General features: G+C 38.0%; 1 protein-coding gene across 2 annotated transcripts in view; it reads left to right on the forward strand.

Annotated features, from left to right (window-relative positions):
• The first annotated feature begins 8966 nt into the window (after nt 1-8966).
• Nucleotides 8967-24476, forward strand: part of IBSP (integrin binding sialoprotein) — a 45736-nt gene continuing 30226 nt past the window's right edge. For both annotated transcript variants that reach the window (XM_077476479.1, XM_077476478.1), the window contains exons 1-3: nt 8967-9062; nt 14947-15004; nt 21206-21253. In XM_077476479.1, coding sequence (XP_077332605.1) covers nt 14951-15004; nt 21206-21253 — 102 coding nt within the window. In that variant the 5' untranslated portion in view covers nt 8967-9062; nt 14947-14950. The remainder of the gene's footprint in view (nt 9063-14946; nt 15005-21205; nt 21254-24476) is intronic.

Raw genomic sequence — 24476 nt, forward strand, 5'->3', positions numbered from 1 at the left:
GAGCAATATATCATTTAGTGACAACTTTGTGAAAAAAAAAAAAAAAAAAAAAAAGTTTGTAATTTTCCCGCAACTTGTGGCAAAATATAAAATATTCCATGGACTCAACATGCCTCTCAGCAAATAGCTTGGGGTGTCTACTTTCTAAAATGGGGTCATTTGTGGGGGTTTTGTGCCATCTTGGCATTTTATGGCCTTCAAAACTGTAATAGGTAGTGAGGAGTGAAGTCAAATATTTACGCCCTTAGAAAGCCTGAAGGCGGTGCTTGGTTTTCGGGGCCCCGTACGCGGCTAGGCTCCCAAAAAGTCCCACATATGTGGTATCCCCGTACTCAGGAGAAGCAGCAGAATTTATTTTGGGGTGTCATTTCACATATGCCCATGGCATGTGTGAGCAATATATCATTTAGTGACAACTTTGTGAAAAAAAAAAAAAAAAAAAAAAGTTTGTAATTTTCCCGCAACTTGTGGCAAAATATAAAATATTCCATGAACTCAACATGCCTCTCAGCAAATAGCTTGGGGTGTCTACTTTCTAAAATGGGGTCATTTGTGGGGGTTTTGTGCCATCTTGGCATTTTATGGCCTTCAAAACTGTAATAGGTAGTGAGAAGTGAACTCAAAAATTTACGCCCTTAGAAAGCCTGAAGGCGGTGCTTGGTTTTCGGGGCCCCGTACGCGGCTAGGCTCCCAAAAAGTCCCACATATGTGGTATCCCCGTACTCAGGAGAAGCAGCAGAATTTATTTTGGGGTGTCATTTCACATACGCCCATAGCATGTGTGAGCAATATATCATTTAGTGACAACTTTGTGTAAAAAAAAAAAAAAAATTTTTTTTTTGTCATTATTCAATCGCTTGAGGCAAAAAAATAAAATATTCAATGGGCTCAACATGCCTCTTATCAATTTCCTTAGGGGGTCTACTTTCCAAAATGGGGTCATTTGGGGGGGTTTTGTACTGCCCTGCCATTTTAGCACCTCAAGAAATGAGATAGGCAGTCGTAAACTAAAAGCTGCGTAAATTCCAGAAAACGTACCTTAGTTTGTAGATGTGACAACTTTTGCGCAAACCAATAAATATACAATTATTGACTTTTTTTTTACCAAAGACATGTGGCTGAATACATTTTGGCCTAAATGTATGACTAAAATTGAGTTTATTGGATTTTTCTAATAACAAAAAGTAGAAAATATCATTTTTTTTCAAAATTTGCGGTCTTTTTACGTTTATATCGCAAAAAATAAAAATCGCAGAGGCAATCAAATACCATCAAAAGAAAGCTCTATTTGTGGGAAGAAAAGGACGCAAATTTTGTTTGGGTACAACATTGCATGACCGCGCAATTACCAGTTAAAGCAGCGCAGTGCCAAAGTGTAAAAAGACCTCTGGTCATTTACCAGCAAAATGGTCCGGTCTGAAAGTGGTTAATAAAACAAAATAAAATGTTCCCCTGTGTTTTTTTTAGCTAAAAACCTACAGGATGTGTCTATATTGTGTGTCCCTCCAAAGACACACACCCAGCAATACTCTAAGTTGATACATTTTATATACAGTATATATATATTTTGTTTGCTAAGCATCGTGTTTCACATACAATTGCCATTTTTTTAATAAAATACTTGTTTTCAACTTTTGACTATTTTTTTAATAAAACTAATAGGAGCGTTTAAAAAAATTGTGTTTTTTTTGGTAACAAAGCAAATGCAATAGTGCCCTGTGTCAAAACCAAGGTCCTATGGTCATATTAATGTTTAAACCTTTAATTCAACCATACTTTACAACAAATATAAGTGATGTTAAAGTGGTTGTAAACCTTTTACTACCACTTTTAGCTACAGTTAAGCCTATAATAAGGTTTACCTGTAGGTACTGTGAATATCTCCTAAACTTGCACCGTTTAGGAGATATTCACTATATCCACATGTGCCGTCGTCATTGGCACATGCGCACTGAAGAAACAGCTCGCTCATGCAGTTTCTTCAGTAGCTTTGCCGTACCTGGCGGCACCCACAAGCGGGAGTGACGTCATCTCGGCTCCAGCCAATCACAACGCTATAGCCCACAAACCCAGAATTAACTCCGGGAGACATGTTGCCGGTCACATCGGTGTACAGGAACCACTGCAATAGCTTCATTCTAAGGTAAGTATTTTCTTTTTTTAGAGAGTTTACAACCACTTTTAATTATATTCAGATACTAATTGGCTCTTAAAGCGCAACTGAACTGTGGGAGCTGTGCAAAAATTAGCAAGCAGATGGCAGAGGATTAGTCACCTATAGTGTGGGGCGAATGGTTCAGGCCAAACAAAAGTTTGGTCCAGACATCGCCTATTCACCCATTCGGCGAGCACTCGAATTTGCGGGATGTTCGCTCACTGCATTATAGGGCCCTCATTGTATGAGGCTTTGCCAATTAGGGCACCTGAGCACTGCCAGAGCCCTGATTGGACAAAGTGATGAATACTTTGTCCAATCATGGCTCAGTGCTTGTAGTCCCACCCCACATTATAAAAGGTTTCTTCCCATAGGAAGCTTTTGCAGTGTGTTTTTGTAGTGGAGATAGATAGAGCAGGGCTCAGTTTGCTACTAGCGAGTCAGTGTGTTTACTTATTGTGACTCTGAGTGTAGAGTGTTAGTGTAGTGTTAGTATAGTGTGCGTATAGTGTGTCAGTATAGTGTAGTGTGTCAGTATGGTTTAGTGTCAGTGTAGTGTGTTAGTGTAGTGCAGTGTTTAACTAACATAGCAATACATAACATTTAGTGTTGTATACAGTGCTGTATACACTTTTTTTTATCTTTTTAGTTGCTGCGTGTTTTTTTGTTTTTTTTTCCCTGCCTGTCCCCTTTTTATTAATTTGCCACAGTTTTTCTAACTGCGACACTGATGTTTCCTCCATTTTATTTTTTTACTATTTTTATAGTTTTTACATTTCTATCAGCATCAGTCCTCAATTTAAAGTGTACCAGACACCACTTTTCATTCAATAAAATGCATCCAATCACCCATTTCCAATTTTCTATTAAATTTGGATAAAAAACGGTGTCTGGGAGGCCAACAAGGAGAGGCAGATGTTCCCATGCCACTATGAGGGGACCAGCAGCGTCTGTGTCCACAGGCAAGGGTGGACGTGGCCTGTCCTCAGGCAGGGAACATTTTTCTCTGTTTAGTGATGTTGCCCATGCTATCAAGCCACAGCATGCAGAGGAGGTGCTGGAATGGCTTACTAAAACATCTTCATCCTCTTTGACCCAAACTGACACTAGAGTGCAGTCCACCGCAGCTTCCAGAGTGGCTTATTCTGCCTCCTTGTCCACAGCCACTCCTAGCCCCAGCATCATGCATGGAGGAGTCAGCTGAATTATTTGAACACAGCGTCAGCCACTTGCTTCCTGAGGATGCACAGACATTGTTTGATTCTGATGTTGGTTCTCAAGTAGAGGTAAGGAGCCTATAGAGAGGGGAGAACGCTGATAAAAAACAATTTGGCTGTCATGTTACCAATTTTTCTGCAACTGTTTGACCGGGGCGCCAAATAATTTTTTTTTACAGCATGGCCAATTCTTGCTTTCATCAAGAGTACCTCTATAGAGTTACAGTGTTAAGGTAGTGCCAACACCCAAAGCCCAATTTTTTCGCACCTGTTACTTCTTTCCAAAGTCTGAGAAAGAGACACCAGACTTTATCTAAAAAAAAATGCTAATCTTGGTCTGATTGTACTATAATTTGGCTTCTTCACATAAGGCTTAATCACTGTGATGCAGAGCTTTGTTATTTCCATCCGAAATCTGGCAAAGGAACACCAGAATTTATCCAAAAAATCTCAACTCTTTAGTGCCCTAAATTGTGACCTCATCATACAGACTGGCTCCCAAGGCCATTTTTTACTAAATAAAGAAAGCTTGCAGGGAAAATCAATTTAAATGTCATTCTTTTTTTCTTTATAAATGTCAGTTTTGCTGCAGCAGGTTCTATACATGGTAGAGATGTGCCACTTTACAGACTAGGGGGACCCCAGGCATTATATTTAAAGGAATTTTTCATTTTTATTGTTTCACTTTAAGCATCATAAAATCACTGCTCCTTTAAAAGCAATCTTTTTTAAAAGTTTTTTTTTTTTGCATTGGTACATGTGCCACAGGGCAGTATCCAGGCCCCATACCTTTTTTGTGGTGAATAACTTCCATATAAGCCTTCAAAATGGGGACTTTTGATTTTTCAAGTCCGGGTCTCATAGACTTCAATGGGGTTTGCGCTTTGGGTCCAAACTATTGCGATATTTGAGAGTTCTGGCTCGAACCAAACCGGGGGGGGGGGGGGGTTGTTCGGCCCATCTCTAGTCAGCAGTATTGCCTGTTGTCCCACTACAGCTGATATTTTACCCATTATTGACTTACTATGTCTTGTTCTGCACTGTACCTTTGTGTGAAAACAGCTATATTTGTACATACAGGTCTTTGCTTCCTTATGCCAAAGCTGCCCCACTAATGACGGTTGAGCAGGGGAGGCTAAAGCTCAGGTCCAGGAGAATGAATCAAGAGGAAGCAGGCAGATTTAGGGAGAGTAGGTCATAAAGTACAGCATTCTCTCCAATAAGTAGGTGAGTACAGTGAGGAGCACAGTAGAACCATTAACAAATCTTCCTATAAATCTCATGAAACTAGAAGTCAGAGGCAGCAGTGTATTAAATAATAGTAATTTTCAAATATATATCATAGGAGTGCATAGAGACAGGGGGTGCTCTGCAATTTTTCTGAATTCAAGACAAAAGGTAAACCTGCCAGGGAACTATCTGGGCATAATGACCAATTCTAAATGTTCACTATAACAGAGCAAATTGTCACCTTTTAGCCTACTTTAAAATTAACCTGAATTGTAGAAGCTGTGCCCAACATAGGAAGCAGAGGACAAATGGCTAGTCATCAGGATTGCTCTCTGCAGCTGATCTTTTCCCCAATACTGGCTATATTGTTCTGCACTGTATCTCTGTGTGGACATTGTGATTTCGGTAGAGGAACATGTTTTGCTTTCGCCTGTTAGAGATGTCCCCTTGTGGGGTGCGAAATTGACCAGGAAGCAGCAAGAGAAGTGGAGACAGCATAGATCTAAAGAAATAATGAGGCAACAGCTCCTTACATTAGAGGTCTCCTGGTGTGGCTTTCTCTACATCAAGCCTTCAGGAACTGTACAAGCAAAAAACAAAAAAAAAATGTTAAAATTGCCAAATTAATTTCAATAACATGCATGGGGGATGCTCTTAACCTGCCTGTGCAGTAGAGCATCTGATGATGTATACAACCTACTACAGCAAAACTGACAATAACGATGAAAATAATGTTGTTTAACCACTTCAGCCCCATAAGGTTGTACCCCCTTCCCGACCAGAGCACTTTTTACAATTTGGCACTGCGTTGTTTTAACTGGTAATTGTGCAGTGCTGTACCCAAATGAAATTTGTGTTTTTTTCACCACAAATAGAGTTTTCTTTTGGTGCTATTTGATCACCTCTGTGTTTTTAATTTTTGCGCTATAAACAAAAATAGCGACAATTTTGAAAAAAAAAACAATATTTTTTACATTTTTCTGTATCAAATATCCCCAAAAATGTTTTAAAAAAACAAATTTCTTCATCAGTTTAGGTCAATATATATTCCTATACATATTTTTGGTAAAAATAAATTGCAATAATCGTATATTGAATGGTTTGCACAAAAGTTATAGAGTCTACAAACTATGGGAAAGATTTATGCCATTTTTATGGGCTTTTTTTTGTTTTCTTACTAGTAATGGCGGTGATGTGCAATTTGAAGCAGTATTGTGACATTGCGACAGACAGATCGGACACTTTTGGCACATTTTTGGAACCACTGACATTTATACAGTGATCAGTGCTATAAAAATGCACTGATTACTATGTAAATGTCACTGGTAGTGAAGGGTTTAACACTAGGGGGTGATCAAGGGGTTAACTGTGTGTTATAACTGTATGGGGATTGACTGAGTAGGAGAGGAGACATATCGCTTTTCCTACTTACTAGGAACAAACGACATGTCTCCTCTCCTCTGACAGCATAGGGATTTGTGTTTTTACACACACAAAACACCATGCTCGCGCTCGTGCATGCGATCAGACATGGCCGGTGATGATCGTGACTGCCAGTCACAAGCATCAGGTCTCTGGTGGCTCTTAAAAGAAACCCCGTACCGGTACACAGGCCTGGACTGTGACATAAAATAGGCCCGGGCATTCTAAGCTGAGCAGCCCATTAAAAGAAAAAACTAATTATAAATAATGGAAACCGGTTTCTCAATGTATTTTGGGGCCCCCCAACCGCTCTTAGACATTTAACATATAGCAGTAAGACTCAAAATTAGTTTACTGCAGAAGATCAGGCAGCAATTGCAATTGGCTGCCAGAGAATACAGCATATTATTACTGATCACTGACTGGTTGTTAAAGGTTACAACACATAATTTCTGCTTCTTCAATCATTGATAGAGGATACTGCACATTATTACTGCTCACTGAGAAAAGTACGACAGAAGAGACACCAGAGACTGAGGATCTAATACAGGAGATGACCAGAGACTGCGGATCTAATAGAGGTGATGACCAGACACTGCGGATCTAATACAGGAGATGACCAGAGACTGCGGATCTAACAGTGGAGATGGCCAGAGACTGCGGATCTAATACAGGAGATGACCAGAGACTGCGGATCTAATACAGGAGATGACCAGAGACTGCGGATCTAATACAGGAGATGACCAGAGACTGCGGATCTAATACAGGAGATGACCAGAGACTTCGGATCTAATACAGGAGATGTCCCGAGACTGCGGATCTAATAGAGGAGATGACCAGAGACTGCGGATCTAATAGAGGAGATGAGCAGAGACTGTGGATCTTATAAAGGAGATGACCAGAGACTGTGGATCTAATACAGGAGATGACCAGAGACTGCGGATCTAATACAGGAGATGACCAGAGACTGCGGATCTAATAGAGGAGATGACCAGAGACTGAGGATCTAATACAGGAGATGACCAGAGACTGTGGATCTTATAAAGGAGATGACCAGAGACTGCAGATCTAATACAGGAGATGACCAGAGTCTGCAGATCTAATACAGGAGATGACCAGTGTGAAATGGGTCTCTAAGAGAGACTGACCACTTTTATTTTTTATTAAGATCAGTTTAAAACATTGGCAGGCATAAAAAAAAAACACATGGCAGGCATGATAAAAAAAAAACACATTGGCAGGCATGATAAAAAAAAAAACACATTGGCAGGCATGATAAAAAAAAAACACATTGGCAGGCATGATAAAAAAAAAACACATTGGCAGGCATGATAAAAAAAAAACACATTGGCAGGCATGATAAAAAAAAAAACACATTGGCAGGCATGATAAAAAAAAACACATTGGCAGGCATGATTAAAAAAAATACATTGGCAGGCATGATAAAAAAAAATACATTGGCAGGCATGATAAAAAAAAACACACATTATCAGCCAAGATGCATAAAAAAAAAATATATATATATTTATATATATATATATATATATATATATATATATATATATGCAGGCTGGCATAGTGTCACTAACCATTCTAGCAGTCGCAGGTCCTTTTACGACATCAGGCAGAGGAGGTCTCCTCCAACTCCTCCCCCTTCACGGTCACATGACCTGTCCTTCCTCTTCATTTCCTCCTAAGTTGAATAGAAGGCTGGCCGGACAGCCGTGGAGGTGGCCCTGGAGACGGCTGTGGTGAGCGGCGCTGGCACAAGGAGCAGCCCAGCCCGCTGCCTTGATAGTGGGGAGTGGATCCGGGTGGGACTCTGGCAGAAAAAAATGTGGCCGTCTCCGTGGAGTCAACCGCGGAGCCAGCCGCGGAGCTTGTTGCAGAGAGACCAGCGGCAAATGAGCAGGGCCGGCCAAGCAGCTGCAGAGTGGGGAGATGTGACATGCGGCCCACCGGGCAAATGCCCGGTGTGCCCTATGGCCAGTCCGGGCCTGCTGGTACAGGCTTTCTCTCAGGGGAGCCATTCTGCCCCTGTAAATAGATGTGAGCCGGTCAGCAACTGGTTAAATTACTAGTTAACGACAGCTTTGTACACAAAGTGGCTGGGGATTCCCTTCATCCATACCAGACACATATCCTTGATGAGGGTCTGATATAGATGTTAATGGGGGACCCTACACCAAAGAAAAGGAAGCTGGGTTCCCCGTAAAAATACATACCACTCCCTTGTTTTTTGGGGGGGAAGCATGAGGTTCCCCCAACATTTATACTAGACCATTATCCAACCAGACAAAAAAAGTATGGAGAAGAGAGTGCAGCGCCCTTCTGAACCATGCCCTCAACAAGGGGTGGCGGGGGTACCTTGTTGTACCCAAGTTGATGAGGACAAGGACCTCTTCCTTGTAATCCTAGCAGGTGCAAGGGGCTGATCGGAATATGGAAGCCACCTTTAAGGTCAGTAAGTTCCTAGATAAACGATTTTAATATTTATATATTTATCTGACAGGTATCCTTTTAAGAAAGCATACAATGCATTGAAAAGCATCTTTTGCTACTATTTATGAATATTAAAGCCTGAATGCCTAGCATGATGTCTTCTTTTTTCTATACACGTTTAAAAGAAATTATAAGAAAATAAAGAAACAAATAAGTGTTAGTTGTGAAAAAGTGCTTCCTTAAAATAGTTCTGGGGGGAATGTTAGATGAAAGGCTTTTCAGTGCATTCTGCTATACTCTGCAACATCATTATATGTTGGCATGAGTGACCAAACCCTTCCAGTAAACTTAGACCTTCAATTATAGTCGGCGAAACAAACATGTTGGCATTGCAGGGACATTTTTGTAAACTGTGTGGCCATAGTAAGTGTTGACATTACAGGTTCTTATGGTGAGAATACGCTTAGTGATGTCACCCATGTGGTCTGATTGGCTGGAGAAGAACAAGGAGGGAGTTTATATTGCAACATTTTTCACAAATTGAGTAGACTAAATCTGTGCTCTTCACTCTAAACTTGAGAACTCACTGAAAAAAGGTAAGAAGAGCCTTGATTCTGTTACACTGTGCTTTTTGCGCTTTTCTATCTCCTTCCATTTAGTGTTTTATTGGGCTATGGTCAATAAAAGTTATGTATGGCCTAAGAATATAAAATTCAGATTTGAAAAGATATTGCAAGGACTGTGGAGATGAGTTTCTTATGCAGTGATTTTAATTTTGTGCTTGTCTCAAACAACCTGACTCGGATTGAATAACTGAAGTAATACAGGCCACGAAACTAAATCAAAACTGCTCCCTTGGTAAAGCAGCTCTGGAAGGTACCTATGCACAATTAATTTAGGTGTAGTTTTACAAATGATTTAACCCATCAAATATTTATTTTTTTACTAGACTATAACTGTAAGCATTTGCTTTCTCTGGAGTCAGCATGTAGAACATCAAATAGGGGTTGATTTACTAAAGGCAAAAATACTGTGTACTTTGGAAAGTGCAGTTGCATTCTGCAAGAGCAGTTTCTCCAGAGATTATTAAATCAGCAGAAACTCTGCTGACTTTCATCAACCAATCATGTGCAAGAAAAAAATGCTGTTTTTTTTATTTTCCTTGCATGTGATTGGATGTTCTTTGCCAAGTGAAGCTTTACCTCACTTACTAAGCTCTGGAACAAATGCACTTGCAACTGCACGTTCCAAGGGGCACAGTCTATTAGACTTTAGTAAATCAACCCCACAACCTGCCAAAAACTTGTTAATTTGATTGGTCTGCCTGTTCAATTTGTTGCTTTGAGCTAAGATAATCTGGTTTATCACACTATTTATCAGGCAGGGCCTTATTTAATTAAGGGTTCTTATTGTTATTTCTTAAGTACTGTAACCCAGTGCAATCAGAATGATGAATCACTGCAGAAGATACACCAGTAGAAAGTAGATTCTGTTTGGTTGCTGTAAATTTAAGGACTTATAATTAGCACATGGGATTAAGAATTTTGTATTGAATAAGGCTGCTCATATAGTAAAGCAAGTTCTAACATGTATCTCAGTTGTTCATGTATGGGTACCCTTACACAGTCTATGGCTTGTAAAACTACAGTAAACTCTTTTGTTGGAAGTGCATAATGGGCTTGTAGTTCTTCAACAACCAGTAAGTCACCAGTCTTCCAAGCCTAATTGCATTCTTAGAAAAAGCATGGTCAAACGTAGTCAGATATGAAGTTCAGATTTACAATTCTTAAAAAAGGCATTGAGAGTACTTAAAGGTATTATGGGTATCAGTGAAATCAGTGGGCTTACATTTCATAAACAGGACTCATCAAATGCCAAAAGAAAATGTAATAAAATCATACTTAGATTGTTTAATATTGTTTGAACTGAATTCACTTAAAGGGATATTTTACTTTTACCTATGTTCACTTAAATATCCAATCAGGTTTAGGGTCATTTAAACAAAATATATGTTTTTTCCTGATTGGGCATTTGAAGTGTATGCACACAAAGATAAAAAATATTCCTTTATCAAATTATATGCTTTGGTGAACGGCTGTGAAATACTTAAACTTACAGGGAAAAAGCAAGTAAGACTTCATTTTTGACATGTGGACTAATGCAGATATAGTCCTGATCTAGAATGTTATATTTAATAAGCACTAATTACTAAGGCCCTAAGCTTGCTGACATTAGGCCATAAGCCCAACATTATTGTTTGATACAGCAGGCATAGCTTGCTAATGATTTGCTAAAACTAATTATAAGGTGAAAACAGTGGGCCATTTTAATTTTACGGTTAAATTTTTTTTTAGATAGCGTCAGGAGGGTATTCAACGCCTGTCAGGGGTTTTTATTGCTGTCTCTGTCCCCACTATGGAGAATCACTCTTTCAATTTGTCCTGGTCACCATTGCCAGCAGGACTGAAAGTTGGAAAAAAAAAATTTTGACACCAGAACAGGAATAAAAGGGAAATCTCCAATTAAGACACTTATTCTGGTGACAACTGTTCTAGAGGGACTTTCAATCATATTAAATAAATTTCTTCTCACTTCCTGTTGTATTTATGGGACAGGAAGTGAAAGGAAATCTCCCCAATGTAACAAAGCTAGCAACAAAGGACAAAAAAAAAACAGAAGAGGGTTTTACCTATACCATACTCTATCCAAAATAAAAAAAGTTTGGCTTTAGGTATACTACAAGTGAAATTGTTTTAAATGCTTAAGTTTATTGAAATATTGAAATTAATATTATTAGTACTATTTTTTTATGAAAATATACTGTAAATTTGTTGTTCAACATTGAAGAAAATTTTCTTCAGTCATAAGATTGACAATTTTGATTTTGATCTGATAGATAAAATCAGATTTTATTACAATCCATCCATACCAATGCTTTTATTATATTTCTATTTACCTTAAAACAATAAAAAAAAATTTTAATTTTCTTTGTTGTCAATTAGTCACTTGAAGCCCATTCCAAAGATCTTTAACTGTTGCTTGTGTATTTATCAAAAATACTCCTTAAATTGTATAATTTTATTGACAGTCTACATTAAATATATTTTTCAAATAAACCCAAATATTTGACTGTGTGCTTAAAAACTGTACTAAGTTTGGTTTACTGGGTATACAATGGACATGACCCTGGCAGAATCAAAGTAGTTGTAACCTCTCATGCCTCATACACACGGTCGGACATTCCAACCACAAAATCCATTGGATTTTTTCCGACGGATTTTGGCCAAAACTTGTGTTGCATACACACTGTTACACAAAGTTGTTGGAAAATCCAATCGTTCTGAACGAGGTGATGTCAAACTCGCACGTCGGGACTGTAAACGGGCCAGTAGCCAACAGCTTTTGTCTCTTAGTTTATTCTGAGCATGCGTGGCACTTTGTCCGTCTGAATTGTCTACACACGATCGGAATTTATGCAATCGGATTTTGTTGTCGGAAAATTTTAGATCCTGTCCTCAAACTTTATGCGTTGGAAAATCCGACGGAAAAAGTCCAATGGAGCCCACACATGGCCGGATTTTGCGACAACATGATCCGATCTCACATTTTCCGTTGGAAAATACGACCGTGTGTATGGGGCATTGTTTTGAATGGGCCCCGACAACTTCCTTGTATGCCCCAAAGGCTAAAAAAATCACAGTTTTTATTCCTTTTTTTGTAGTATTTCTCCCCATCACGAGACTGCAATGCCCCTGCACTGGGAAACAGAGGGCGGCCAGTGGGTGCATACATTCTCTTCTAGTGCTGCCATTCATGACGGAGCAGGGAGAACAGGGACCCTCGTTCATAAGAAAGCATGTGACATGCATGCATCACAAAAAAAGGGAAATGAGAGGCAGGGCTGAATGGGGAAGCGCATAGTTGACGGGATGGGTAGAACAGGGACATAGAACTGCCAGTGAACAGCCAAATTCAGCTGTGTAAATCATTCATCGTTGAGAGAGAAGGGCTCCTGAATGACTTTTCTAATAAGCTATTTATAAAACTAAAAAGTGGATAATACAAAAGTTGATGTCAGAAATCATAGAAATCTAAGGGAGATCATCATTTTTTTGCCTGGAATTCCACATTAACCCTAGGAAATAAATATATTATATAGCCAAATGTGATCTATAGTGAATATATTTTACACAGTAATGAACAAATTATGGTTTGTAATTCAAAGTGTTCCAAATATATTTTATATTTGACTTTGTATATTGCATCAGCCATGAACACTCTCCACAAACACAAATAGCAGGGGTGACATCTTGGAAAATATGTTTCTAAATCATTTACACTGAACCAGAAAAGGAAAACAAGCATTCTGTGTAATTATTATATCAAACACTTCTAAAACAGGCATACATGAATTAATTTATTAAAACTGGAGAGTGCAGAATCTGGTGCAGCTCTGCATAGAAACCAATCGGCTTCCAGGCTGTTTGCCAAAGCTTAGTTGAACAAGCTGAAGTTAGAAGCTGATTGGCTATCATGCACAGCTGCACCAGATTTAGCACTCTCCAGTTTTAGTAAATCAACCCCACTGTGTTAAAATTATTAGATTGCCGTTTCTGTTTGTTTTTTTTATACCAATGCATATCATAATTAAACACATGAGTGTAGGTTCTGATCCACCCTTTCAGAGTCAAGTCTAAGCTCCAACTAGTTAACTCTTAACCAAAACCTTGCTTTAATTTTACCTCTACTGTTTGTAACTAAAGTGAAGGGTGATGTAATATTTCAGCTATAGATGGAACCTGGTAAGCCAAGCCAGTCCCTTGCTTCATATATGTTTTAGACACTCCATCAGTGAGATATATATCATAATGGGGGTTATTTTTTAAGAAAGGCAAATCCACTTTGCACTGCAAGTTCACTTAAAAGTGCACTGAAAGTGCACTTGGAAGTGCAGTCACTCTAAATCTAAGGGGTAGATCTGAAATGAGGGGAAGCTCTGCTGATGTTATCATCCAATCACGTGCAAGCTAAAATGCTGGTTTTTATTTTCCTTGCATGTCTCCCTCGGATCTACAGCGACTTTACTTCCATGTGCACTTTCAGTGCGAAGTGGAGTTTCCTTTAGTAAATAACCCCCTATGTCTGCACTTTCCACTTGGGAGATTTGGGTGTTTGTGCCTACCTTTTGTTCAAGCTCCTCCAGCCACATTCTCCATATAAGATACATTTTAAAAAATCCACAAGAACAGGGAGAGTAGGAACCCCTCATAACCCACATGCATACATCTCAGCTAGAATACCAAAGAGATGTAAGAAATAGCCAGGGGATTTAGAATTTAGAATTTCCACAATTTACCAAAAACTGAAACATCAGTTTTGAGTGGATTGACCTTTTAACACATTAACCGCATCCCTTTAAAGTAAAAAAAAATAAAACCCTGTCAGTACATTTTCAGCTAAACTGACTGTTAAAGAGGAGGGTAAATACATACATTTTTGGCAGTCTATGTTGGTCACATTCCTGATCTTTAACTGTGGCAAGTATCTGACATATCCGGGTGTGTCAAATACCTGTTCCTCCACCGGACACTGTGGTTTCTTATACTGGCTCCTATGTCCTGTCCATAAGTGACATCTCCCTGTTGCATTTAGTCACTAGATGCTAAGCCTAACATTAACTCCTCATCTCTTTTGCTTAAACACCTTATCCTCACCCTTTGCATGCAGGTCCCAAACCAAAACCTCATTAACCCTCTACAGCCAGAACAAACTGACCCATTTTCCTTTTTCAAACAGCTTCTTTTAGTATATTTTAAGCAGAATGAGTTTAGCTGAGCTTGGTTGGTCCTTGTTTTAAATATGAACAATGGCCATTATAAGAACTGCCCATATGCACATACTCCTCAAACAGTATATCAAACTCTGCATGAAAGCTTCTTCCATCTAACAGGTATAACATAATGAGCTTTCTGTGGGTGCAACATAGGGGTAAGAATGTGTCACACAATCCTGGCACAGATACATATAGTTCGAAGACACACAATTTGAAGGCTATACCGTAATGACACCATTACTATCACAACAATACCAAAAAAGTTGTCTCCAAAAAGGATACATCAGTTACAAAGGTAATTCTATGAATATAAAATCAAAGAATGATATAAATTTAATTAGAAGTGTGTTGTGTGATTATGCCCATGTACAGTCCAATAAGCATACAGGTGACACAGGAAGATGCACATTTACGGCAAATAAACTAGTGTTGTCATCCTACTTGCTGTATCAGGAGTGTGTCTGGAAATCCACGTATAGATGTAACCCCATATTATATGCTCTCATTCTAGCATTTCTACTATTCTCTAGACATTTGTATATCTATAATGTGTTAAATAAAAACAAGAAAATGATTTATGATGCATTAAAAAAACAACCTAAACATTATTAAATTAATGACATTTTATTAATATACATTTTCATCAGGAAAATGAAGACAGCCCTTATATTCATCGTTCTTTGGAGTTTGAGCAGTGCATTTTATGTAAGTATGACATAAAATGTTATATTTGTAACATTTCACAATTTATTTATTTTTTGGACTTTCTCAGTTAATATTTTTATATATCATAATACCGCCTTTAGCAATTTTAATCTATGTGTCTTGGCAACCATTGTCACTGGAATGTAAAGTGAGGAAAAATACAAAATTTTGAGTTGTTACCAGAACAGGAATAAACTGGAATAAACTGGAAATATCCCCATTGGTATACACAGTGAAAACAGTGAAAGGCTGCATTCACACCTATGCATTTTTAGTGCTTTTTGTATTTTGCAGATTGCACTACAGAATGTGTTCCATAGGAAATCATGTTAAATGGCCTGTAGTGAAAATCTGAAAAATGCAAAAAAGCACTAAAAATGCATAGGTGTGAATCCAGCCTAAGGCCGCGTACACACGGGCGGATTGTCTGGCCAACTAAGTTCGTCAGACAATCCGACAGACAGTCCGTCCTACTTTTGAATGAACGGACTTGACCACACACGATGAACAGACAGTCCGTTGAAAGCTTGCGCGATGACGTGTACAGCACGTACGACGGGACTAGAAATACGAGGTCCAATACACTGCAATGCAACCTTCGGCCGTGTAAATCCTTTCTGAGCATGCGCCATACTTAGTCCGTCCAACTTGCCTACTCACAAGCGGACTGTCCACTGAAACCAAGTTTGGACGGACTGTATTACGGAAATTCCGAAAGACTTAGTCAGCCAGACTGTCCGCTGAAAAAGTCCGCTGAAGCCCACACACGAGCGGATTGTCCGCTGAAACACGGTTCAGCAGACTAAGTTGGACAGACAGTCCGCCCGTGTGTACGCGGCCTAAGAGGATTTGTCTTGCTTTGGAGAGATTTCTTGGCAATTCCTGTTGTGTCTAGAGAGACAGCAAGTAATGAGAAAACTTCTCAGTAGTACACAGACACAAAAAAAAGAAACATGCCTGGCATGGGTTTGAATTCTTATCCATTGTACCCAAAGCAATTCAATAAAATGTTGGCATTATTTATACATAAAAAACTTAAAATATGATAAGGCAGTTTAAATCTATTCAACTCAATCAAATAATAGTAATTGGCACTTGACATTGCAGTAGTTTTACAACCCAACTATAGAAAATATTATCACATCTATGTTGACCAAATTTTTTTTTTTTTTTTACAAAAAATGTTGTGTTGTGTATTGTGTATCTGTCTTGCTCCTTTTTAAAGTGTTCCACTGTTATATTTATAATTTGTGTTTGTCAGATCATAAATAGAATTTCTTAAAACATTGTAATTTTTCTTTATTCAATTTAGTTATAACAAGTTGTATATAAAATGTATAGCCAATGTTCAGATCCCTATATTATTTCTCATACTGTATATTTTTGTTTTATACTGTGTCTGTGTACTGTGTATATAAATATTTCATCCCTCCATTATCCAACATTGAGACATACTTATATAAATGGAATTAATGCTGTGGTCTTTTTATAAACCATATAGAAATTCATATTTTTTTCTATATACTTCTGGTAGCGAACACTTTAAAGTGGTTGTAAAGGCATTTTTTTTATTACATCAATAAACATGTTAAATACTTACCTGCTCTGTGCAATGCTACTGCACAGAGCAGCCCTGATCCTGTCTGCTTTTCCTATTCTCTGAATGCCCCTATAGTAAGCTGCTTGCTATGAAGGCTCTCAAGCAGGCTTGTTTCTGAGCAAGGCTATGCATGTCAATAGACACACAGAGCGGCTCAGCACCGCCCCCCCCCGAGCTCCCCCCTTACAGGATTTGATTGACAGCAGCGGCAGCCACTGGCTGCTTCTATGTCCTATGAATACAGGAAGAGAGAGCCGCACTACTACAGATGAGCATAGTGCTGGATCAAAGGATTAGCCAGGTAAGTAATTAAGAAAGGGGCTTAGGGGAGCTAATCCTGGAAGGTTTTTTTACCTTAATGCAGAGAATACATTAAAGTAAAAAAACGTATGTCTTTAGAACCACTTTAATCTCTAGTTGGATTAATCTAAAGCCATCAATACATATTTGCTCATTTAAGAAGAAACTCTGTGCTAACCCTAAAAACCCTTTAACCTCCCTAGCGGTAATCCCGAGTCTGGCTCGGGTTGGGATTTTACTAACACAAGCGTTAACCCCGAGCCAGACTCGGGATCGCATCGCTGGATGCAGGGAGGACACGGAGAAGTTACTTACCTTATCCCCTGGATCCAGCGATGTCCTCTGTGCTGTGTGATCGAGCTGTCCTCCGCTCAATTCACACAGTGCCGAATGCCGCCGAGCTCCGTTTCCTACGACGTTACGGCGCACGGGAGCGGAGATCGGCGCCAAATTCAAAAAAGTAAAAGTACACAAAACACACACAGCACTGTAATCTTACAGATTACAGTACTGTATAAAAAAATACACACCCCCCTTTGTCCCTAGTGGTCTGTGCAGTGCCCTGCATGCACTTTTATATTATAAATACAGTTTTTTCTGCCTGAAATTTGGAGATTGTCCATAGCAACCAGAACGTGTCCCTTTTTCAGTGTTTTAGGATTTGATTACATTATTGAATAATTTTTATTATTATTTATTATATTATAAACTTTATCATACCTGGGATGTCTGCTAGACTCTGGTTTGAACAGATTTAAGAGAGTTATTCCTAAGAATTACAGGACTACAATACAATACTACAATATAAAATATAAAAAATTTCCATGCAAAATAATAATGCTTTCAGCACCTAAAACCAGAATGAATCATACTGCCAGGGAGGTTAATGAACCCCTCTAAAACTGCTGAGATCATCTTTTGTAAACAGAAAAAGTGTTTCTCCTGCTCCTACTGTGCAGGCAGTATTATTGTAAAATAGTAGTGATTTCAAATGGTAAGTAGTATAGGACGATCAAGCGTGTCCCACTGCCTAAACTGACAAGGGGTGGTCCAAAAGAGGCTGAGTGGAAAAAAGGGGATGGAAGGCGCGTGATCTAACGCATGAATGAAAGTGATATAGTTTATTCATAAACAAAGTAGAAGAAATTACTACAAACGCGTAGTCATTTCTTTGTACTCATCTACTTTGTTTATGAATAAACTATATCACTTTGATTCATGCCTTAGATCACGCGCCTTCCATCCCTTTTTTCCACTGAGATCATCTTTTCCCTGGGATAATTAAATAATAACATACAAAAATAACTAGTGCTAATTAACAGTTGAATCCAAAGACAAATGTGCATTTACAATTTGGTAAAGACAAATGGTGATCAAACATGTGGCAGATACCAACCAGAAGCAATAACATAAAGTCCACACACAGCATATAGGAGAACTGTGAATGATCATGTAGAGGTACTCCATTGTAAGCTTAATTCTTCTTCAGTGCAGTACAGTACACTTTGATGCAAGTGCTTCAAACACAAACAGATTTCAATGACCTCATATTACTAAATAAGTCTAAATATGCTCCCTATAGATACATCTCTATATGTACTGTCCCAATTCTGATGTTCAGTTCCACTTTACAATCAAATACACAGCATGAGAAAAAAGTCCATAGTGTTTAAATATGATAAAAACTCTTGTATTAAACAAACTAAAACCATTCACATTTGCAGGTATACCACTCGAATTTACTGTTGTACCATGCTTGTAAAATGCTGCTGAGGAGTCCCAGCAGAGCAGCCTGGATTGCCTAGTAGTTTCTGCTGTAACACATGCCTGCCCAATCAATGCATTTCATCCAATGGACTTCCTCAGCAGTGCTCCTAAGGAAGACCATTGGACTTGGTACAGTGCAGGCAAATGGGAGTGTTTTTATTTTCTTTATTAAAAGAGTTTAACAGATTTATACTATGGGAATTTTTCTTCCGTATTTGGGTGTACAACGGAACTGGACATAATGAAACTGGGACAGTACATGTAGAGCTGTATCTATGGGGGAAAATGCACTTTGCACTGCAAGTGCACTTGGAAGTAAAGTTGCTGTAGATCCGAGGGGGACATGCAAGGAAAATAAAAAATAGCATTTTAGCTTGCACTAGATTGGATGATAAAATGAGCAGAGCTTCCACTCATCTCAGATCTACTCCTTAGATTTAGAGCGACTGCACTTCCAAGTGCACTTTCAGTGCAAAGTGGATTTTCCTTTTGTAAATAACCCCCTATATGAAGCATTTTTAGATCTGCTAAGCAATAAGTAATGTCAATCTGGTGAGTGAGCTGTGTTTCTGGCACTTGCATTGAGGTGTACTGCATTTTGACGAAGCACTGAGCACTTTTGACTGAGCACGCAACACAACTATTCATAGTAGAAATTCATTTTAGAGTGGGCTTTTTTTCACATGTAAGTAGTATGGAGCTTATGTTATAGTATCTGACATATATCACTCATTTGATTGCTATTTACAAAAGTATTAATACCGTAATTCACATTTGTCTTTGGAAGTCTAACTGTTAATTAGCACTGTATTTTTGGAGAAGTTATTACATTTATATTTGCTTCTACCCATGCTGAGCTTCTGAAAGCTGAATTTTGATTAGTATAAACAGCTCCTTCTGTAAAGCTTCTGTGCAGGAAAGTAACTGATGGGATGATGAAGTTCTCTAAAATCAACAAATATATATTTTTCCTGGATCGTTGTCCACGGCCTTTAATCATAGGCTTGTTTAAAAAATAGCTACAATTCCTACCTTCAATTCTTGAATATTCTACTAAAATGAGCAGAACTAGCAATGCAAGAAATAAGGAAAAGCCAATGTTTAGTCAAGTGAAGAAAACTTAGTAATAATATTTTAAAATCCTAAAATGTATGAACAGGGCAGCCTAAAATATATATAAAACCATGTATTTTTCCTTATTAAATTCTGTTATTTAGATTTATGCTAGTCAGGTAAGTTAAGAGATTTTTTTTTCTGAGTGGTTTATAGAAATTGATTTGCAATTATTGTTCAAATCTAACAGTTTAGTCACACTGAATGATCCATTGAATTATCATATTGAAATGTGTGTGGTCACAATAAAGATTGATATATGTTAAAACTGTTGTCAATAATTACTTGAAAGAGAACAAAGGACTGAAAAGGTTGCTTCTCTTTTTTTCTGAAGGCCTTACAGGTAAATGTCAGTTGAAATACAAGTTTTTCTTGCAAAAAATTAAGTATAGTTTCAACAAAAGACATCTAATTTCAAAAGAGAGGATATACCTACTTGTCCAACCGGGTTCACCTCTTATTTGTTGCTATTGATTACCGCACTTACTGTTCTATCAATTATATTACTAAATAAACTCAAAAATATAAGGTTGGCTGTTGGGGAGTGGGGGTAGCACTAAAGCTGGTTCCGTTTTTTTTTTCCTTCAGCCAGCAGGTGAACGGAAAAAAAAATGAACCGATTTCCTCACACATTTGAGATGGATACAGGAATCCTTCCTGCTATGTATTCCGATAGCAGGACTCCCCCAGCCACTTGAATAAACTGATCATCGCTGCAACCAATTGATCGAAGAAAAAATTTCCATCAAGCCCGTTCATGAAAAGTCAACCGTTAGATCAACTTAAAAAAGAGGGTAATATCCATGCTTGGTAAAAACCAGCATGCAGCAGCTGAACACTATAACCCATATATAAAGTATAAAATAAACATGTAAAGTGCAGCGCTAAAATATATGAAGAAAATGCTAAATACTGCCAAAAACTTTCATAAATCGCATCTAAAGTCGCATAAAAATCAAGAAAATGCTAAATATTGGCAATAAATAAAACTTGCATAAATCAAGCAAAAACTGAGGAATATACAAGACCAAAAGATCATATATATATATGGAAAGTGCTACAATAAAGTGCAAAAAATTGTGAAAAAAATATATATAGTTAATATAAAAAAAGGTGTTAGATCAACTTGCCAGGAACGGCCATAGATGGATCGAAATTCAGCCAGGTTTTGCTGACCAATGATATTGTAAAAAACTGATGGAAAATAATTGTATAGTTGATCGTTTCCTATAGATGCCACTCTCCCCTTTCCTCATATTTTTTATAAAAAAAAAAAAAAAAGAAATTATAAAGGGCAAAGAAAAATAAATTATAAGAACAAAATCAGATCAATCTTTTAACAAATATTATCTTTGTTTTTACTTTCTCAATTTTTAATATCTACCAGATAAATAATACACTGATTTTTTTTTTTTCTCAAGATTAATCATTTTCGTAAGTGGAAAAGAGATGATTCAGATGAAAAAGGGGTAAGTAACATATTCTAGTGGTAGCTGTAAACATTTGTTTAGGCTATATGCACATGTAGGCATGCTGTAGGTTGCGGTATGTCAGACATGGCTCTCTACAACACAGATACAGCATCCAGTTTACTTTTCTGTACAGGCTGCAGGGATTAGGAGAAAAAGGATCTGTAATGAAACTGCAATAATTTAACCCTTTAACATTAACCAGTTTAGTAAAAGTGTGCCCTGTTTTCACTTGCATTGTTGGTGTTTTAACCTATTTATTTTGAAGAGGCTGCTTCATGCAATGCAATGGGCAAACACATGTGACAATGTGTTTATTGCAGCTTACAGCATGTGTTGTGAAGGGGCCATAAATATTGTAAGCTTCAAATTAATTGTTAAGTAGAAGTTCAGCTCCTCATAGTATAAAGAGATGCTTAACCTTGATTCTTTTTCGGCACTTTAAACATATTGCCACTTTGCCAGTTGTATATAAATGCAATTTCCGAATAAATAAAAACACATCTCAAGAAAAATCTGCAAAAAGTACTTGGCTGGTAAGTATATTCTGAGTTATTTTAACTCATGTGGAAAATATGCTGTAAATGTGTGGGATCATGTTTGTGTGTTTTGGCAGCATGCAACTACAATTACATAATTATAGAGGAGCACCATACACACCTCCTGTACTTTGGAAGAAGGATAAAAATGAATAACAGTCATTAGAATGAAAATGCTGCCCAGTAAAAACGTGATGGTGCTTATTTTACTGACATGTGCTATTCATTTTCAAAGTTTGGTTGTTGGATATGAATGAGACCTTTCCTTGAACTTGTGCTATAGATGGATCTGTCGCCAGGCCACCACTTTGGCTATTATATAACTTGTGTATGATGAAATGTGGTCAGATAAATGCTCCTTTCTCTCCACTGTCCACATGTCCTTGGTTTCTTTATAGTTATCTCATGGTTGAGGTTAAGAAAAATATTTTTTTTAAATAGATACAAAAGGTATCAAATTAAATTAAAACAATAAAATGTGTGGTCTTTTACATATGCCTGCCTCCAGAAGAAAAGCACTGAAAGTCTGCAGGTGAGCTGTATTGGCTTTTGCAGTGGAAATGCGCACGCAGTAGAAGATATTTTGCAGGCTTTGTTCCTCTGCATAAACTAAAGCTGGGTATACACGTGCCAAAAGAAGCCAGTCTAACACCCGGTCCTTAAAGATTCTAAAAGCTTTCACTCAAATACATTGTTTAGTGGAATCTTCATTTACTTCCTAAAGGAGACCTGTAACTGAAACATTCCAAACATTCCAAACTAAGCTCTGGAGCAACTGCACCTGCAGAGTGCAACTGCATTTTGCCAAGTGCACTGTCTATTTGCCTCTAATAAATCAACCCCTAGATGTCACATAAGGGGAATAAAAGATTTTGCAAAATTTTTCAAGATCTCACAGTGTATACACAAGCTGGAAGGCACTGGTGACATAACCTTCCCAGGAGGCAGCTGTGAGTCGTTGGCTACCTCCCTAGTGCCTAGAAAGACTTTATTTTCACCATACACACTAAGATTGTTAAATATTACCTACAGAGCTGGATTCAAGAAGGGGAAGGTTTAGACAAATCCTCTTCTAAATGTTTTCTTACGATTATATTTTATTATAATGGAACCATTTCTGTTAAACCGTGGTATGGTCTTGGCCACCATTCTGCAGCTCAGTTTCAGGGTCTTGGTAATCTTCTTATAGCCTAGGCCATGTTTATGTTATATAGAGCAACAATTCTTTTTTTCAGATCCTCAGATAGTTTGTTTGCCATGAGGTGCATTGTTGAACTTCTAGTGACCAGTATGAGAGAGTGATAACATCAAATTTAACACACCTGCTCCCCATTCACACCTGAGACCTTGTAACACTAACGAGTCACATGACATCGGGGAGGGAAAATGGCTAATTGGGCCCAATTTGGACACCTTCACTTAGGAGTGTACTCACTTTTGTTGCCAGAGGTTTAGACATTAATGGCTGTGTGTTGAGTTATTTTGAGGGTACAGCAAATTTACACTGTTATACAAGCTGTATTCCATGTGGTAGGAAGTAGAAAGGAGACATTGTTGGAAGTGGCAGCAGAGGAGGAGTTACATGAATGGAAGGTTAACACATGGATAGCATGGATGTGTTCGCATTTCCAATCCTGTAAAGTTGGATTCGCACACTTCTTTTTTTTTCAACTCAGCGGGCTAAACGAAAAGAAAAATGGACAGATTGCTGGACCACAACAAGCAATGTTGGTGCAGCAATCTCTATTCTGTGCCTATGTGTTCTTCCCTTGCTAGAACACACTGATCAGCGCTCTCAGCATTTGTTTGCAAGTGCTGATCTTTGCTGGACTTACGAACAAGTCGAACTTACAAACAAGCTCCTGGGACAGAACTTGTTTGTAAGTAGGGTACTTATTGTATCCACTTACTACTCTATACAAAACATGACCTTTTAATAGGCTGCTAAGAACATTGGTTGCACTGTTTCAATTTTAACCTAAAAGATGTTTATACTGTTTTATCAAGCTTTGTACACTGTACTCTGAACTGAGTCTTTTTTTCTTTGCCTCGACTAGTTTTAATCCTGGTCAGACGATTTGCTATGATATATATATATATATATATATATATATATATATATATACTCTTTTCACTCCTTTCATGCTCTCACATAAACCCACCCTCAACCACTCAACCTTTCAAATGTCTCTGTTGTCCCCTTTCTACATCCAATCTAGATTTTAAAAATGATTCACACACTTAGAGGCTGAACTAAGCAAGTTGAGAATCTTTACACAATATGTGAATGTGAATTTTTACTCTAATTATCCAATTGTGTAAATTGCAAATTTCCCTCTCTTCTTCTCACACAATTGGGTATTCAAAGTGACTTGAAACTTTCCTTTTACATGACTGGATAATACAGCATACGTACTGTACTTACAAGTGACAGTACACATGTCCATCAAGCTCAACCAGATAAAAAGGTTCCTCAGAAGCCTAAACCTACAGTTGATCAAGATCATAAAAAGAAAAACCTAAACGCCAAAGAAAAACAGATATCGTCTTGGATTATAATGCAATGTTTCTTCTTATAAATATTATTCAGCAAGAAGCAGTTCTTTGGGAAGAATAGACTATGATAAATTTTTACAGCTCTTACAGTCAAGAACTCATTCTGTATACAGAGATTACACCCTCAG

The sequence above is a fragment of the Lithobates pipiens genome, unplaced genomic scaffold, assembly GCF_037356315.1.
Source record: "Lithobates pipiens isolate NorthernLeopardFrog02 unplaced genomic scaffold, aLitPip1_a1.2 Scaffold_13, whole genome shotgun sequence".
NCBI lineage: Eukaryota > Metazoa > Chordata > Amphibia > Anura > Ranidae > Lithobates > Lithobates pipiens.